General features: G+C 50.0%; 2 protein-coding genes across 4 annotated transcripts in view; one reads left to right on the top strand and one right to left on the bottom strand.

Annotated features, from left to right (window-relative positions):
- Nucleotides 1-18,448, top strand: part of KISS1R (KISS1 receptor) — a 299,078-nt gene that overhangs the window by 4,163 nt on the left and 276,467 nt on the right. For 2 of the 3 annotated variants that reach the window (XR_013981179.1, XR_013981180.1), the window contains exons 2-5: nucleotides 1,243-1,367; nucleotides 1,931-2,066; nucleotides 3,312-3,544; nucleotides 5,320-6,302. Coding sequence is in view for 1 of the 3 variants with exons in the window: in XM_080989119.1 (XP_080845245.1) it covers nucleotides 1,243-1,367; nucleotides 1,931-2,066; nucleotides 3,312-3,544; nucleotides 5,320-5,667 (842 nt within the window). In the remaining 2 variants the exon portion in view is untranslated. Of the gene's footprint in view, nucleotides 1-1,242; nucleotides 1,368-1,930; nucleotides 2,067-3,311; nucleotides 3,545-5,319; nucleotides 6,738-18,448 lie in introns of those variants that run through there. The other variant, XM_080989119.1, reaches the window with a different exon arrangement.
- The window catches only part of LOC308467486 (RING finger protein 224-like), a 40,744-nt gene continuing 36,465 nt past the window's right edge, over nucleotides 14,170-18,448 (bottom strand). The window contains exons 2-3 of the mRNA XM_080989265.1: nucleotides 16,060-16,581; nucleotides 14,170-15,375 (exon numbers count right to left, since the gene is read on the bottom strand). Of these exons, the coding sequence (XP_080845391.1) occupies nucleotides 14,862-15,375; nucleotides 16,060-16,172 (627 nt within the window). The 5' untranslated portion in view covers nucleotides 16,173-16,581 and the 3' untranslated portion in view covers nucleotides 14,170-14,861. The remainder of the gene's footprint in view (nucleotides 15,376-16,059; nucleotides 16,582-18,448) is intronic.

Raw genomic sequence — 18,448 nt, forward strand, 5'->3', positions numbered from 1 at the left:
TTTAAGTTTGCAACGGCAGCGTTTGCTCAGGCTTGCTAAAGCCTCTATAATAACTATTCTGGTAATTTCCCCTTATTCCCTCATAAAACAGAAGAGACGACACAGTCTTTTACAAAAGTATAAAAAGAGTTTACTCTCATTCTGTTCACAATCAGATCCCAGAAGGCAGACTTAGGCTTAATGAAGTAACATACATTTGGAATCTATCTTATAAGAAGACAGTCCCTTTGTCCTCTCTCGGCTGGGAGCCAAGAGGGCATCTTTCGCTCAGTAGATGTTGTGTCTTCGATGCATGTGGTGAAAGAGAGAGAGATGGCTGCCCTGCCCTGTGCTTTTATCATTACCTGCACAGGTGAGGCCACACCCACCTCTAGTCACATGTGGAGGAAGTCTGTCCCAGCCCAGAGGGAAACAGGAAGTTTACCTGCTGGCTGGACAAACATCCCTCCCCATGTCTAAACATGTTCACTCTAGGAATGTTGTACTTGACTGCTCTTGTGTTTCACATCCCACACTTATAGGAAGCACTTTTTTTTTTAACCTGTCCAGAATCTTTCAGCTTCGCGAGATGCCCATGATTCCTGGTGTTATTAGAAAGGGAGAAAAACTTATATAAAAATTTTATTTATCATTCTCAAACAAAAACAAGCCAAGCATCAACTTCCCTTCCCTCTTCCATGGTTCATTTCAATTTTCCCTTTATTGCCGCGTATTCTAATTATTCCTTATTCTTCCTCCTCCCATTTTCTCTCCGTTGATGATTTTGCTGCTAAATTTATTCTCGTCTTGCTAACGTTTCAAGCTGCTGACAATAATTTTTTCAAATGTTCCACCGTCGCCCCCCCATTCTTCTTTAAAGACTTTCTTCCAGGACTCAGCTACATTAGATTTTTTTTTTAAATCAGCGTTATAAATATGCAACACCAGGGGGCGCAGGAGAGTAAAAAAATTTCTATGCCGTTTTTCCATAGCGGTATTTTTCTTTCGTTATGACGATTTGATTTCTGACTTATTTATAGCGTTTCTTCCCCCGCCCCCTTTGTGTAGATCCGTCCCTTATTCTACCAGTTAAGCTAGCCATTTCTGAAAGGGAAGAAAACTTTCCTCTAGTTACTGTCAACGTAATTTCATGCTTTAAATGATAAAAACCTCCACGCTTTCCTTACAGGGAAGTTGCTCCCTTCAATTTATCTTTTCTTCTTCTTCTAAACTTTTCCCAAATTGTGCCCTTTGTCCAAACAGCGAACCTGGCCGTTACGGATATCATTTTCCTGATCTGCTGTGTCCCATTCACGGCTGTCCTTTATCCTCTCCCGGGCTGGATATTTGGGGAGTTTATGTGCAAATTTGTCAATTACATCCAACAGGTGAGTTTGCGACTGCTTGCAGGGGCGATCTGCCCCCCAAAAACCTTTAAACCATGGGTAGGCAAACTAAGGCCCGGGGGCCGGATCTGGCCCAATCGCCTTCTCAATCCGGCCTGCGGAGGGTCTGGGAATCAGCATGTTTTTACATGAGTAGAATGTGCCCTTTTATTTAAAACGCATCTCTGGGTTAATTGTGGGGCATACGAATTCATTCATTCCCCCCCCCCAAAAAAAATATAGTCCAATAATTTCATCTGCTAGTCTGCCCTCGTAGGTAATCTAACAGCTGCCCTGAGCCCGGTCTTGGCTGCGGAGGGTGGGGTATAAATAAAAAAATATTATTATTATTATTATTATTATTATTATTATTATTATTATCTTTGCAGCTCTGGGCAAGCAACGTCCTTGCACCGTCCAATCTTTCTCTGACCGATAACGGACTTAAGGGTCCCTCGATGGAGACTTGGGCTGTCAAAGCCAATTCTGATTTTTGGGAATCGAGGCGTTTGGGAACCAAGGTTCCACTGTAATGAGCATCCCACCCTGTCTTCTTGGCTTCGCAGGTCTCTGTGCAAGCCACATGCATCACCTTGACCGCTATGAGCGTTGACCGTTGGTACGTAACCGTCTTTCCCCTTCGAGCCCTGCGGCAACGCACCCCCTTCGTGGCGGCCACTGTCAGCGCCAGCATCTGGGTCGGTGAGTAGGGGGGTGGGCATAGCATGGAGGACCCCTTGGTTTCCACAAAAGGGGAGTCCCTGCCCGTTCGCTTCGGCCCGAACCTCGGCCAGCGCCCTCGCCACCCATCTCCTGCGGGGCAAAAGTCTGGAACGGATTAATCCGTTTTGCATGACTTTCTATGGGAGAGCGCGCCTTGGTTTTGGAACGCTTTGGTTCTGGGACGGACTTCTGGGACGGATTAAATTTGACAACCAAGGTACCGAAATGGATTACAGTGGTACCTTGGGTTCGTTCTGGAGGTCCGTTTTTAACCTGAAACTGTTCTTAACCTGAGGTACCACTTTAGCTAATGGGGTCTCCAGCTGCCGCCGCTGTGCGATTTCTGTTCTCATCCTGAAGCAAAGTTCTTAACCCGAGGTACTATTTCTGTGTTAGCAGAGTCTGTAACCTGAAGCGTCTGTAAGCATCTGTAGCCCGAGGTACCACTGTAATCTGTTGCAGACTTTTAAAAACAACCCCTAAAACAGCAATTTAACATGAATTTTGCTATCTAACAAGACCATTGATCCATAAAACGAAAGTGATGAACAATGTACCGCAGTCACACTCGCTATCAATCCATCAGTAGCTGAACTGGGTTGCACACAGTCACAAAAACAAATACACTGGTACCTCGGGTTAAGAACTTAATTCTTTCCGGAGGTCCGTTCTTAACCTGAAACTGTTCTTAACCTGAAGCACCACTTTAGCTAATGGGGCCTCCTGCTGCTGCCACGCCGCTGGAGCACGATTTCTGTTCTCATCCTGAAGCAAAGTTTTTAACCTGAAGCACTATTTCTGGGTTAGCGGAGTCTGTGACCTGAAGCGTATGTAACCCGAGGTACCACTGTATATAGCAAAACCAGACAGACCTTGGTGTAACACTCAAAAAAGAAGCGTGACACTCAAAATGAAGCACATTCAGCTTCCAGGAAAAGTTCGCAAACCGGAACACTTCCTTCCGGGTTTGCAGTGTTTGGGTTCCAAGTTGTTTGAGTACCAAGGCGTTTGAGAACCAAGGTGCCGCTGTATACAATCGATCTTCCGTATAGATTGCCCATTGCACCTTATCGGACCAGGAAGTCCATTTTGCTTCTCCGCAAATTCTAGCAGAACATCCTTTGCTGGAGGAAGTTGCCCCACTTGACCTAGGGTTCGAGCCGGTTCTGTCCGAGACTTCAGAACCGTTGGGTGAATTTGGGACCCTGGCCTTTCCGCCCACAGGTTCCTTCGCCGTCTCCACTCCGGTTTTGGTCTACAACCAGCTGACCGAAGGCTACTGGTTCGGGCCCCGGACCTACTGCAGTGAGACTTTCCCCTCCGTCACTCACAAGAGGGCCTTCATTGTGTACAATTTCCTCGTGGTTTACCTGCTCCCCTTGCTGATCATCCTCCTTTGCTACACCGCTATGCTGTACCAGATGGGACGCCCCACGGTGGAGACCTCCGAGAACCAGGTATCAATCGCACGACAATCTTACAGTCGCCGTCGAAATTATTCCACTACCACCGCTTGCAAATCAGGTTTATTATCAAATTGTTATAAGGAAAAACTCCACTCCTTTTCCCTTATGGGGTATCCAAAAGCCCCTATAGAGTCCTTAAGTTGGTTCCCTATCGGTAGGGGAAAATAACAGAGGTCAAGCAGACAGCACAAAAGGAAAGAGGAATGAGGAGGGAAGAGGAAACAGAGCGAGCTCAGGCTCCAGAACTCTTCCACTTGTAATTTCTACAATCTCCAGATGTAATATCTGGTTATGCAATGTGAGAAATGTGAGACTGGACCAGGCAGAACTTCCCTGCGAGTTATTTAGGAAATAGAGGACATCTTTGCATGCTCTTGTTATAAGTAATAAACTGCTCCTTTTTCACTTATGGGGTATCTGAGCGTGTCTAGAGTCCTTAAGTGGGTTTTCTATTGGTAGGAGAAAATAGCAGAGGCCAAGCAGAGAATATTGAGAAGCAAAGCGGCTAGTAAGCCTGATCTTTATGTTTGCGGTGCCAGAAATCGCTTCTGTACATGCCCAGAAACCAAAAATCGCTTCGTCGCAGGTGCGATTTTCAGCATCTGGGCATGCGCAGACGTGATTTCTGGCGTTGTGCTGCGCCGGCCCAGCCCATGAAGGATCTCTGTGGGAGTGATCCGGCCCATGCCCAGTAAGCCTTGCCAACCTTTGGTTTAGGGTGGGCGCCACCACCGAGAAAGCCCTGTGCCTGGTTCCCTGTAACTTTGCTTCTCGCAGGGAGGGAACCACCAGAAGGCCCTTGGAGATGGACCCCAGTGTCTGGGGTGGAGACACTCCTTCAGGTCTACTGGGCCATTTAGGGCTTGAAAGGTCAGCACCAACACTTTGAATTATGCTTGGAAATGTCTGGGAGCCAATGTAGGTCTTTCAGGACCAGTGTTATGTGGTCTCCACTCCCAGTCCCCAGTCTAGCTGCCACATTCTAGATTAGTTGCAGTTTCTGGATCACCTTCAAAGGGAGCCCCACGGAGAGCGCATGGCAGTAGTCCAAGCAGGAGACAACCGGAGCATGCACCACTCTGGCCAGACAGTTTACGGGCAGGAAGGGTCTCAGCCTGCGTACCAGATGGATATTAAAAACACAATAAAACATCAAACATTAAAAATTTCCCTAAACAGGGTTGCATTCAGGTGTCTTCTGAAAGTCAGGTAGTTCATTCTCTCCTTGACATCTGACGGGAGGGCGTTCCACAGGCGGGCGCCACCACCGAGAAGGCCCTCTGCCTGGTTCCCTGTAACTTGGCTTCTCGCAGGGAGGGAACCGCCAGAAGACCCTTGGGAGGAGGACCCCGGTGTCCGGGGTGGAGACGCTCCTTCAGGTCTACTGGGCCATTTAGGGCTTTCAAGGTCAGCACCAACCCTTTGAATTGTGCTCGGAAATGTCCTGGGAGGTAGGTCTTTCAGGACTGGTGTTATATGATCTCGGGAGTCGCTCCCAGTCCCCAGTCTGGCTGCCACATTCTGGATTAGTTGTAGTTTCCGGGTCACCTTCAAAGGCAGCCCCACAGAGAGAGCATGGCAGTAGTCCAAGCAGGAGATAACCAGAGCATGCACCACTCTGGCGAGACAGTCTGTGGGCAGGGAGGGTCTCATCCTGTGTACCAGATGGAGCTGGCAGACACAGAACTGACCTCCACGGGCAGCAGAGCCGAGACCGCAGAGGCCAAGCCGATCTGATTGCAAGGCCCCTTCTTGACTCCTCCCAGGTCCGGCAGCTGGCTGAGCGCTCGGAAGCCATGCGGGGCAAGATATCGCGGATGGTGGGCACCATCGTCGTCCTCTTCGCCATCTGCTGGGGCCCAGTGCAGCTTTTGATTCTCGCCCAAGCCTTCGGCGCCGGTTTCCGCCGCAACTATTACACCTACAAGCTGAAAATCTGGGCTCATTGCATGTCGTACGCCAGCTCCTCCCTCAACCCCATCGTCTACGCCTTCATGGGCGCCAGTTTCCAGAGGGCTTTCCGCAAAGTCTTCCCCTTCGCTGCCAAGCGCCGGGTGGGCAGATGCGAGCCCGGCGCCAACGTCGAGATGCGGTTTGTCTCTTCGGGGATGTAGGGCCTTCTCTGTGGTGTCCCCGACCCGAAGGGTCTTTTGCAGGAGCAAAAGCAAGCCATGTCGCGTTCGCTTTTCCTTTTTCTCGCTCTCCGCGTGGCTGGGCTCGCTCTCTCGAGTCGCCCGGGGCGGTTTCCCTGCTGTTGCTGCTCTGAAAACACCCTATGAGACACTCAGGATGGGGGCAAGGAAGGGTTGGGAAAGGATTTTGCCGGAGAGGGAGGCGAGGGGGCTGTTTGGCAGCTGAGGGCCGCTTTCTCCACTTGCGCAAGCTTCCGAGGGCCACACACTAGCAATGGGCGGAACCAGAGGGGGAAGTGGGCGGGGCAATGGATTTGAAAATTCCCTTCTGTACTAGGTCATCATTGGGGTTCAAGGACAACGCAGGCAAGAAGGGCCATAGCTGTCAACGTTTTCTTGCGAGGAATCCTATTCGGAATAAGGGAAGTTCCCTTAAAAAAAGGGAAACTTTGAAAGCTATGAGAATGGGGGGTGTCACCTGGGGACAGATAGCAAAGTCCATGGGGTGAATTGGGGTCTCAGAGGTCTCCCCACAAGTTGCAATAAGCTACGGAGTGTCCAGGTCTTTGCAATTGTTCTTTGCGAGCGCTAAAGAGAGGATATTCAGGCAGCGATCAGTGTCGGATTTACGTCTAAGCTAAACAAACTCTAGCTTCGGGCCCCACTCTCTTGGGGGCCCCCAAAAAAATTAAAGGAAAAAAACAACCTGGCTGTACATTTCCAAAATATAAAATAAGAAATGAAATAAAACCTACATCCAGCAACAGTGTTTTGTGTTGTGTAGGCTCCTCCGATGTAAGTCATGGGCCCCGCCTGCTCCCTAAAATATCACTGCTTTGCTCCTTTCTATATACAGGGTGCCTACATTCTGCTATTTATCATTATTAGTAGTTTGCATCATATGTTCGCACCTATTTCATGTTATAGCAAGTTTCTGGAGACCAGGTGATGAGTCTTTGTAAATTGTGTTTCTAAAGGAACTTTTCTCATCGCCAAATGCCAAGGTGTTTGCATTGCTCAGTTTGTTGTGAATAAAAAAAATCCTTTTAAGTTAGAGCTGAATAATTATTTCACTGTTAATATACGTCTTCTTAATTGTATTTCAGTTCAACAATTACTTTGATATACATATGATGCTTTGGGGGGTGGGCTTGAGCTACAGGGGAGGCAATTTCAATTTCAGAGGTAAATAGTGATGGGTTCTGGGAAGGGAAAGGGCTGTAAGGGAGGATGGAGGTAGGAAAAGGGTAGGGGGTATCAGAGGTAGGAAAGGGGTAGAGCTCTGTGGCCCCTCTACACTTTTCTTAGCTCTGTGGCCCCCACTATCCCTTTACTACCTCTGAGACCCCTCTACCCCTTTCCTGCCTCTGAGACGCCTCCACCCTTTTCATAGCTCTGTGGCTCCTCTACCTATGAGACCCCTCTATGCTTTTCATAGCTCTGTGGCCCCTCTACCTCTTTCCTACCTCTGAGACCCCTCTACCCTTTTCATAGCTCTGTGGCCCCTCTACCCCTTTCCTATCTCTGAGACCCCTCTACCCTTTTCATAACTCTGTGGCTCCTCTACCCCTTTCCTGCCTCTGAGACCCTCTACCCTGTTCATAGCTCTGCGGCCCCTCTACCCCTTTTCTACATCTGAGGCCCCTCTACCCTTTTCCTAGCTCTGTGGTCCCTCTACCTCTGAGACCCCTCTACCCTTTTCATAGCTCTGTGGCCCCTCTGCCCCTTTCCTACCTCTGAGACCCCTCTACGCTTTTCATAGCTCTGTGGCCCTTCTACCTCTTTCCTACCTCTGAGACCCCTCTGCCCTTTTCATAGCTCTGTGGCCCCTCTATCCCTTTCCTACCTCTGAGACCCCTCTACCCTTTTCATAGCTCTGTGGCCCCTCTACCGCTAGTCTACCTCTGAGACCCCTCTACCCTTTTCATAGCTCTGTGGCCCCTTTACCCCTTTCCTACCTCTGAGACCCCTCTACCCTTTTCATAGCTATGTGGCCCCTCTACCGCTAGTCTACCTCTGAGACCCCGCTACCCTTTTCATAGCTCTGTGGCCCCTTTCCTACCTCTGAGACGCCTCTACCCTTTTCATAGCTCTGTGGCCCTTCTACCTCTTTCTTACCTCTGAGACCCCTCTGCCCTTTTCATAGATCTGTGGCCCCTCTACCCCTTTCCTACCTCTGAGACCCCTCTGCCCTTTCCATAGCTCTGTGGCCCCTTTCCTACCTCTGAGACGCCTCTACTCTTTTCATAGCTCTGTGGCCCTTCTACCTCTTTCCTACCTCTGAGACCCCTCTCCCTTTTCATAGATCTGTGGCCCTCTACCCCTTTCCTACCTCTGAGACCCCTCTGCGCTTTTCATAGATCTGTGTTCCCTTTCCTACCTCTGAGACCCCTCTGCCCTTTTCATAGCTCTGTGGCCCCTCTACCCCTTTCCCACCTCTGAGACGCCTCTACCCTTTTCATAGCTCTGTGGCCCTTCTACCTCTTTCCTACCTCTGAGACCCCTCTGCCCTTTTCATAGATCTGTGGCCCTCTACCCCTTTCCTACCTCTGAGACCCCTCTGCGCTTTTCATAGATCTGTGTTCCCTTTCCTACCTCTGAGACCCCTCTGCCCTTTTCATAGCTCTGTGGCCCCTCTACCCCTTTCCTACCTCTGAGACCCCTCTGCCCTTTCCATAGCTCTGTGGCCCCTTTCCTACCTCTGAGACGCCTCTACCCTTTTCATAGCTCTGTGGCCCTTCTACCTCTTTCCTACCTCTGAGACCCCTCTGCCCTTTTCATAGATCTGTGGCCCTCTACCCCTTTCCTACCTCTGAGACCCCTCTGCGCTTTTCATAGATCTGTGTTCCCTTTCCTACCTCTGAGACCCCTCTGCCCTTTTCATAGCTCTGTGGCCCCTCTACCCCTTTCCCACCTCTGAGACGCCTCTACCCTTTTCATAGCTCTGTGGCCCTTCTACCCCTTTCCTACCTCTGAGACCCCTCTGCGCTTTTCATAGATCTGTGTTCCCTTGCCTACCTCTGAGACACCTCTACCCTTTTCATAGCTCTGTGGCCCTTCTACCCCTTTCCTACCTCTGAGACCCCTCTGCGCTTTTCATAGATCTGTGTTCCCTTTCCTACCTCTGAGACGCCTCTGCACTTTTCCTAGCTCTGTGGTACCTCTACCTCCGAGACCCCTCTATACTTTTCATAGCTCTGAGGGGTAGAGGGACCACAGAGCTATGAAAAGTTTAGAGGGGCCTCAGAGGCAGGAAAGTGGTAGAGGGACCACAGAGCTATGAAAAGTATAGAGGGGTCTCAGAGGTAGAGGGGCCACAGAGCTATGAAAAGTATAGAGGGGTCTCAGAGGTAGAGGAACCACAGAGCTATGAAAAGGGTAGAGGGGTCTCAGAGGTAGGAAAGGAGCCACAGAGCTATGAAAAGGGTAGAGGCGTCTCAGAGGTAGGAAAGAGGTAGAAGGGCCACAGAGCTATGAAAAGGGTAGAGGTGTCTCAGGGGTAGGAAAGGGGCCACAGAGCTATGAAAAGGGTAGAGGCGTCTCAGAGGTAGGAAAGGGGCCACAGAGCTATGAAAAGGGTAGAGGTGTCTCAGAGGTAGGAAAGGGGCAGAGGGGCCACAGATCTATGAAAAGTTTAGAGGGGTCTCAGAGGTAGGAAAGAGGTAGAAGAGCCACAGAGCTATGAAAAGGGTAGAGGTGTCTCAGAGGTAGGAAAGGGGCAGAGGGGCCACAGATCTATGAAAAGTTTAGAGGGGTCTCAGAGGTAGGAAAGAGGTAGAAGAGCCACAGAGCTATGAAAAGGGTAGAGGTGTCTCAGAGGTAGGAAAGGGGTAGAGGGGCCACAGAGCTATGAAAAGGGCAGAGGGGTCTCAGAGGTAGGAAAGGGGCCACAGAGCTATGAAAAGGGTAGAGGGGTCTCAGAGGTAGGAAAGGGGTAGAGGGGCCACAGATCTATGAAAAGGGCAGAGGGGTCTCAGAGGTAGGAAAGAGGTAGAAGGGCCACAGAGCTATGAAAAGGGTAGAGGCGTCTCAGGGGTAGGAAAGGGGCCACAGAGCTATGAAAAGGGTAGCGGGGTCTCAGAGGTAGGAAAGGGGTAGAGGGGCCACAGAGCTATGGAAAGGGCAGAGGGGTCTCAGAGGTAGGATAGGGGTAGAGGGGCCACAGAGCTATGAAAAGGGCAGAGGGGTCTCAGAAGTAGGAAAGGGGTAGAGGGGCCACAGAGCTATGAAAAGGGTAGAGGCATCTCAGAGGTAGGAAAGGGGCCACAGAGCTATGAAAAGGGTAGGGGGGTCTCAGAGGTAGGAAAGGGGCCACAGAGCTCTGAAAAGGCTAGCGAGGTCTCAGAGGTAGACTAGCGGTAGAGGGACCACATAGCTATGAAAAGGGTAGAGGGGTCTCAGAGGTAGGAAAGAGGTAGAAGGGCCACAGAGCTATGAAAAGGGTAGAGGTGTCTCAGGGGTAGGAAAGGGGCCACAGAGCTATGAAAAGGGTAGAGGCGTCTCAGAGGTAGGAAAGGGGCCACAGAGCTATGAAAAGGGTAGAGGTGTCTCAGAGGTAGGAAAGGGGCAGAGGGGCCACAGAGCTATGAAAAGGGCAGAGGAGTCTCAGAGGTAGGAAAGGGGTAGAGGGGCCACAGATCTATGAAAAGTTTAGAGGGGTCTCAGAGGTAGGAAAGGGGTAGAGGGGCCACAGAGCTATGAAAAGGGTAGAGGTGTCTCAGAGGTAGGAAAGGGGTAGAGGGGCCACAGAGCTATGAAAAGGGCAGAGGGGTCTCAGAGGTAGGAAAGGGGCCACAGAGCTATGAAAAGGGCAGAGGGGTCTCAGAGGTAGGAAAGAGGTAGAAGGGCCACAGAGCTATGAAAAGGGTAGAGGCGTCTCAGAGGTAGGAAAGGGGCCACAGAGCTATGAAAAGGGTAGAGGCGTCTCAGAGGTAGGAAAGGGGCCACAGAGCTATGAAAAGGGTAGCGAGGTCTCAGAGGTAGACTAGCGGTAGAGGGACCACATAGCTATGAAAAGGGTAGAGGGGTCTCAGAGGTAGGAAAGGGGTAGAGGGGCCACAGAGCTATGAAAAGGGTAGAGGGGTCTCAGAGGTAGGAAAGGGGCCACAGAGCTATGAAAAGGGCAGAGGGGTCTCAGAGGTAGGAAAGAGGTAGAAGGGCCACAGAGCTATGAAAAGGGTAGAGGCGTCTCAGATGTAGGAAAGGGGCCACAGAGCTATGAAAAGGGTAGAGGCGTCTCAGAGGTAGGAAAGGGGCCACAGAGCTATGAAAAGGGTAGCGAGGTCTCAGAGGTAGACTAGCGGTAGAGGGACCACATAGCTATGAAAAGGGTAGAGGGGTCTCAGAGGTAGGAAAGGGGTAGAGGGGCCACAGAGCTATGAAAAGGGCAGAGGGGTCTCAGAAGTAGGAAAGGGGTAGAGGGGCCACAGAGCTATGAAAAGGGTAGAGGCGTCTCAGAGGTAGGAAAGGGGCCACAGAGCTATGAAAAGGGTAGGGGGGTCTCAGAGGTAGGAAAGGGGTAGAGGGGCCACAGAGCTATGAAAAGGGTAGGGGGTCTCAGAGGTAGGAAAGGGGTAGTGGGGTCCACAGAGCTATGAAAAGGGTAGAGGGGTCTCAGAGGTAGCAAAGGGGTTGTGAGGGCCATAGAGCTATGAAAAGCTATTTAAAATTTTAAAAATCCGATTTAAATGGGAAAAAATCTAGTTTAAATTTTTAAAAATCCAATTTAAATGGGAAAAATCCATTTTTGAATTTATTTATTTTTTAAAAAAACCTGTTGATTTTCATCCACCCTGCTTCGTAGGCCGTCTGCCCACCTGATGGATCCCATGCGCGTTCGTCTGTGTCGTCTCTGTCTCAGAAACATTTTTTTTACTTGTACATAGGACTTTTCAAAAGACCATCCCTCCTTGTTTATGTGGGTTCCCTCCCCCCCACCTTGGGAAAGTTTGTCTCTTTTTCACAAGTCTACTTGCACGCTCCGTCCCCACGAGATCGCCTCCAAGACCTCATTTGTACCTAACGAGGCAGCCACAATTTCCCAAATTAATTTCCCCAAATTCTCCACCCTCCTTCCCGTGCCAGCAGAGAAGCTGTTTTGTTTTTAAAACTCGATTTAAAAACTCGATTGGGAGCCGCCCAGAGTGGCTGGGGAAACTCATCCAGATGGGCGGGGTATAAATAATAAATTATTCTTATTATTCTTATTATCCGCACATAGACAAACTGCATTTCCTCGTCTCCTTGGATTTGAAGAGGCTGGTTGCTTTATCCCAAGGTCAATAATAATCATAAAGATCAAGCGAGAATCGAGCTATGATTTCATCTATAGGAAGCCGCAGGGGGAGAGGGTCTCAGCTAAGGTACCAGATGGAGCTGGGAAGCAGAACTGACCTGGTTTTTATTTTTGTGGAACGGGCAAATGCGCCTTGTAGCCAATCCCCAAGCAGCTGGCAAGATGTGATAGCTGGAAGCTTCCTTCTTAAACATGGCGGCATAGGGAACCTGCTTAAGGACCCTAAACGGGCTCTTGGATACCCCGTAAGGGAAAAGAAGCAGGTTTTTTCTTCTTATAACAGTTGGAAGGGACCTCCAAAGGTCATCTAGTCCACCCCCCTTCGATGCAGGAACCCCAGCGGAAGAATCCATGATGAATGGCCTTCCAAACTCTGCTTTCAAAAGCTCCAAGGAAGGAAGAGGTGCCAGGGCTTTATTATTATTATTATTATTATTATTATTATTATTATTATTATTCCCCAGCCACCCTGGGTGGCTTGCAGCACATATAAAAACACAATAAAACGCCAAACTTTAAAAACTTCCCAATAAAAGGCTGCTTTCTGTGTGTTTGTGTGTGTGTGTGTTGCTTGCCGTTGTTAACACGACTTTTGTAGGGTTTGTATATTAAGACACATACGGCAAAGTGGTACCCAAAGAGATATTTGTGGGGTTTAAGGTAAGGTGGAGTCCAGTGGGCGGGACCTTTGGGGTGTGCTGCGTGCTGATTGGCTGAGGGTGGAGCATGACAGACAGGTGACAGAGCAGTTAAAGGATTTGGGCTTGGGAGAGGGAGGAGAACGGCTGGTTTGGGCAGTAAGGAGCAGTGGTTACAGCAGGCGGGATAGGATTAGGGAGTTAAACCCATGCTACGAAACACACCAAAGCAGTTTAAACCCTGTTTAATGGGAGCAAACTTCGCAAAAACTCATTCTACTCTGGTTTTACTATAATAATAAAAATTTTAAAAATTCAACTTCTTTCTCCAAACCGCGTCTCATCTTTGGCCAGGCAGAGTCCGTCAAGAGCGTCCTCAGAAGTCCGTAAGTTAAGCGACTGCTTGAGTCCTAGAAGGTGACCCTGGGGTCATCTAGTCCAACCCGCTTTTGTGCAGGAATCTCTGTCCTCACGGTTGCTAACGAAATGCCGTCCTACAAAAGACAGAGCCGCTCGGTCCGTCGGGCTCAATGTATTGGAAGCCCAGAGATGGCAGGCAGGAACCCAGCGGGTGTTGAGAAAACCAAACCAAACGGAGACCTGGAAATTTGAACCCAAGCCCTGTCTCGCTCTGACATAGTGGACTAGGGCAAGGCTCAAATTCCAGTTCCTAAATTTGCTGAGCAGACTCCAGGAAATCCATTTTGGGGGCTCCGACTAGCTGATTTACCTCCGAAGTGGCTGTTTGGTCTCCGCAGACAAAAGACTTTTTCGACAAGTCTCAGCTCTGGGAAGTAGCAAGGAATCTGCCCGGCTGAGGTCATCCAAAATTTGGCAGTTTTTAAGTCCTGGCCGGATGCAAAACTGGTTCCTTGTTATATAGGCATCAATAATAAAACATACAAATTCCAAAGATGCGGACGAAAAGGAGGGGTGGATGGTTTTTGCCCAGTTATCCGAGAGATCTGAAAAAATATACTTTTGCCCAGAAAACGTTGACCTTGGTGCAGTCCTGCAAACGGACCCAGGTGGGTCTCAGTATCCTGGCATAGCGGCAAGGCCCCCCCCTAGGCATACAAAATAAATTAATGTCCCCAGTTTGTGCTGGAAAACGACCCCTGCAGGGACCTTGGAGCAGAGCTATCCCTCATCTTCTTCTCGTACCCAAACTTTCCGGGAAAGTCCGTTCTTTGTGGCCGCATATCTCTTGGGACATCACCTTTCCGACAGAGCAGAGACATCACCTTGCCAACAAAGGTCCGTATAGTTAAAGCTATGGTTTTCCCAGTAGTGATGTATGGAAGTGAGAGCTGGACCATAAAGAAGGCTGATCACCGAAGAATGGATGCTTTTGAATTCTGGTGCTGGAGGAGACTCTTGAGAGTCCCATGGACTGCGAGAAGATCAAACCTCTCCATTCTGAAGGAAATCAGCCCTGAGTGCTCACTGGAAGGACAGATCCTGAAGCTGAGGCTCCAGTACTTTGGCCACCTCAGGAGAAGAGAAGACTCCCTGGAAAAGACCCTGATGTTGGGAAAGATGGAGGGCACAAGAAGAAGGGGACGACGGCGGACGGGATGGTGGGACAGTGTTCTGGAAGCTACCAGCATGAGTTTGACCAAACTGCGGGAGGCAGTGGAAGACAGGAGGGCCTGGCGTGCTCTGGTCCAGGGGGTCACAAAGAGGCGGACACGACTAAACGACTAAACAACAACAACAAAATAATTCTCCTCACAGTCTTTCTTGCAATGTTTCAGATAATCCTTCTTACAAAACTTATTGCAGTCCTACTAGCATTATCTGTTCATTACAATTACTTTTCAAATAGTTCGTATATTTACTCCAGTCCTCCACGACTAAACAACTCAACAACAACAACAATCTCTTGGAATGAAAAGGAAAAGCGTGGGGCGTTTTTGGGATCATCACACCTTTTCCATCTCGTCGTATATCGTCTCCCAAAACGCCCTCTCTTTCCCACAATGGCACCACATGCTGGAAAAAACCTCCTGCTTGCATTTCAAACCGTTTTAAGGAACCTTCTTACACACCTCCGTCAGCTTACTGGGCACGGAGCGCGAGATCTGAAATCCATCGATGAAAATAGCAGAAATAATTTTTGTTAATACGCAGCTCTCGGACAATACGGGTTGGAAGGCGAGCAGCGCTTGCAGCAGGCAACTAGCCTCTGCTATCCCTTTGAGGAGGATGTGGGGCATTTAGGGGGCCCAGACGACGCCCGGTCAGCTCTGGAAATCCGCCGTGGTCCCACAGCAGAGGCAGCGGGCGCAGCAGTTGTTTTGCGGCAAGTAGGGCCGTGCCACTGCCTCGTGGCACAGGCCTGCGGGTTGTTGGGTGACGGGCTGGTCCTTGGTGGGCGACTTGGAGGCCGTCTCTGCCTCTGTCCTGGCCACGGCCCGAGGGTGGTCCTTCTCCGACTTGACCGCCAGGAAGGCCGCGAGATCCAGGTCGAGCATGGTGACCCCTCCGCGGGGAGCCGGTGTGCTCTGGCGGCACTGCGGACAAGGGATCCAGCGCTGCTCATTGGCCACGACGTGGAGTCGCCGGATGCAGGTCTGGCAAAAGGTGTGTCCGCAGTAGAGGCGCCGGGGAAGGCGGCCGGACAGGTCGTAGGAGCAGTAGCAGACGATGCAGTCCATCTTGGGGCTCCCGCGGCCCGAGAGGAGGAACTGGACCTCTGACCGCAGCTCAGCCACCTCCACACAGCCTTCGGGCTCCGGAGGAGACTGGGGTGTCCTGGGGGAGAGAGAGAGAGGTCAGTCAGAGCTAGCAGAGATTCCAAGCATCCTGGTTTTCCAGGGACAGTCCCGGATTGCCAAAAGCCGCCCCAGTTTCTGAGTCGATCCCGGAACATCCCTCTTTTACGGAAGAAACGTTGGAGGGGATGGAATGGGACGTCCCTATTTTCAGGAGAGAAACTTTGGAGGGGATGGAATAGGATGTCCCTATTTTCAGGGGAGAAACTTTGGAGGGGATGGAATAGGATGTCCCTATTTTCAGGGGAGAAACTTTGGAGGGGATGGAATAGGACGTCCATATTTTCAGGGGAGAAACTTTGGAGGGGATGGAATACGACGTCCCTATTTTCAGGGGAGAAACGTTGGAGGGGATGGAGTTGTAGATAGAGACAGGGTGCTGGCATTTTGCACCTGTTTCTTGCAGGTAGCATGCTCTGAAGATAGTTTTTCCGGCCTCCTTCAGTGGTCTAATCTCAAAGTCTTGATACGTATATTGATATTCAATCTTATAGAGAATACCCTTTCTTGGCTTAAGAGACTGAGTTGCTTAGCTGGAGAGAGCTGGAGGAACTAGCCGTACGGAGATGTTCTGCCGCAACTGGACTCTGTTGCAAAACGCGCCTGGCTACTGGCTAATTTCTAACACCGGTTTCATGCAAACACTGGACAGGAGAAAACTTACATTTCCTGTTGCAGAGGCTCCATCCTCGCTGCGTCCAGGTCCCACCGGCAAACGCCGAAACCCGCGGTCCACTTTTGGGCGCTGGGTGGCCTCGGCGAGGCTCCTGGAAGCATCTCCCGTCAGCCTGCCGTCCGCTCATAATAGGAGGTTCACATTTCAGATGCCGTTTTGCCATTGTATCGGCCGCGAGGAAAGCGAACCAGCCGGGTAGGGTTACCCGTCGCCCTGGCCAACGACAGCATTGGAAACACAATCGTTCATTCCCCTTCGCCCGGCCGGCTTCCTGGGCTGAGATCAGTGCCGGATTTACGTATAAGCTAAACAAGCCATAGCTTAGGGTCCCACTCTCTTGGGGGCCCCCAAAAAATTTAAAGGGAAAAATACACTGAATGTACATTTCCAAAATGTAAGATAAAAAACAAATGAAATAAAACCTACATACAGCAACAGTGTTTTGTGTTGTGTAGGCTCCTAGGATGTAAGTCATGGGCCCCGCCTGCTCCCTAAAATATCACTGGTTTGCTCCTTTCTATATATAGGGTGCCGACATTCTGCATGGACTGGGTTGCATGGCCACATGGGCAAATGTATTGAGATTATGGACCTATGAGGTCCATAAATTACCATAGAGCATATATTCAACACAAAAAACAGCGGCAATTTGTTGTTGACAAAGGACAGCTGGACATATAAATGGCCCCATTACCTTCAGGAGCTGAGGGCCTCATCAAACCTAAATCCGGCCCTGGCTGAGCTCTATATCTGTCATAGAATTGTCGACTTTGCAAGGGACCCTAAGGGGTCATCCAGCCCAACCCCCAATAAGACAGTATTGTAGATGATAAAAATTACAATTACATCCCCCCCCCCCTTTACCTGCACTAATGATAGTCATTGTTTGGATGGGGGGCTTTTATCAATTTCCGTAGTCACACAACCAATCCATCAGTAGCTGAACTGGGTTCCGCACAGTCACAAAAAAGAAATGAACCGAAAAAGCCTCCAAAACAAAAATGCAAAATAAAGAGCAAAAGCGCCAAACTTAATCCGTTCCGGAAGTCCGAGGCGCGGCTTTTGATTGGCGCAGGCGCCCCAGAAACAATAGCCGACAGCCGCGTCGGATGTCTAGCTTCTGAAAACATTTAGAAAACCAGAACACTTAATTCCGGGATTTTGGTGTTTGGGAACCAAGGCGTTTGAGAACCAAGGTCCCACTGTAGCTCTGTTGGCTTGACTGTGGTGCTGGTAACACCAAGGTTGCAAGTTTGATCCCTGTGTGGGATGGCTGCATATATTTCTGCCTTGAGAGTGGGCCTTGCAGCGGGTTGGGATAGATGACCACTTGGTGTCCCTTTGCAACTCGACGATTCTATGATGTATATGGAGCTCAGCCCAGGAAACTGGGTGTGCAGAGGAGAGCGCATGATTGTATTTCTGAAGCTTATTGTTGATGGTAACCCTATCCCAGCTAGGTCAGCTTCCTCGCGACCGATAGATACAATAGCCCAACGGCGGCGTTTGAAACTTGAGGATCCAACTGCTGCAGGAGGAAGGAAGGAAGGAAGGAAGGAAGGAAGGAAGGAAGGAAGGAAGGAAGGAAGGAAGGAACTGAGAGAGAAGGCAGGAAGGCAGGCAGTAAAACAGAGAGAGAAAGAGAGAAGGAAGGAAGGGAGAGAGAGAGAGAGAGAGAGAGAAGGAAGGAAGGAAGGAAGGAAGGAAGGAAGGAAGGAAGGGAGGGAGGGAGGGAGGGAAAGAAAGAAAGAAAGAAAGAAAGAAAGAAAGAAAGAAAGAAAGAAACTGAGAGAGAAGGCAGGAAGGCAGGCAGTAAAACAGAGAGAAAGAGAGAAGGAAGGAAGAAGAGAGAGAGAGAGAGAGAGAGAGAGAGGGAGGAAGGGAAGAGAGGAGGGAGGAAGAGAGCAGGAGTGAGAGCGAGCGGGCAAGAGAGAGAAAGAGAAGGAGAAGGAAGGAAGGAAGGAAGGAAGGAAGAAACTGAGTGAGACAGCGGGAAGGCAGGCAGAAAAACAGAGAGAGAAAGAGAGAAGGAAGGAAGGGAGAGAGAGAGAGAGAGAGAGAGAGAGAGGAGGGAGAAAGGGAAGAGAGGAGGGAGGAAGAGAGCGAGAGCGAGCGGGCAAGAGAGAGAAAGAGAAGGAGAAGGAGAAGGAAGGAAGGGAAGGGAAGGGAAGGGAAGGAAGGAAGGAAGGAAGGAAGAAGACAGGCAGTAAAACAGAGAGAGAAGGAGAGAAGGAAGGAAGGAAGGAAGGAAGGGGGAGGGGGGAGGAAGGAAGGAAGGAAGGAAGGAAGGAAGGAAGGAAGGAAGGAAGGAAGAAACTGAGTGAGACGGCAGGAAGGCAGGCAGAAAAACAGAGAGAAAGAGAGAAGGAAGGAAGGA

The sequence above is a fragment of the Podarcis pityusensis genome, assembly GCF_964106645.2.
Source record: "Podarcis pityusensis genome assembly, chromosome: 18".
Lineage (NCBI taxonomy): Eukaryota > Metazoa > Chordata > Lepidosauria > Squamata > Lacertidae > Podarcis > Podarcis pityusensis.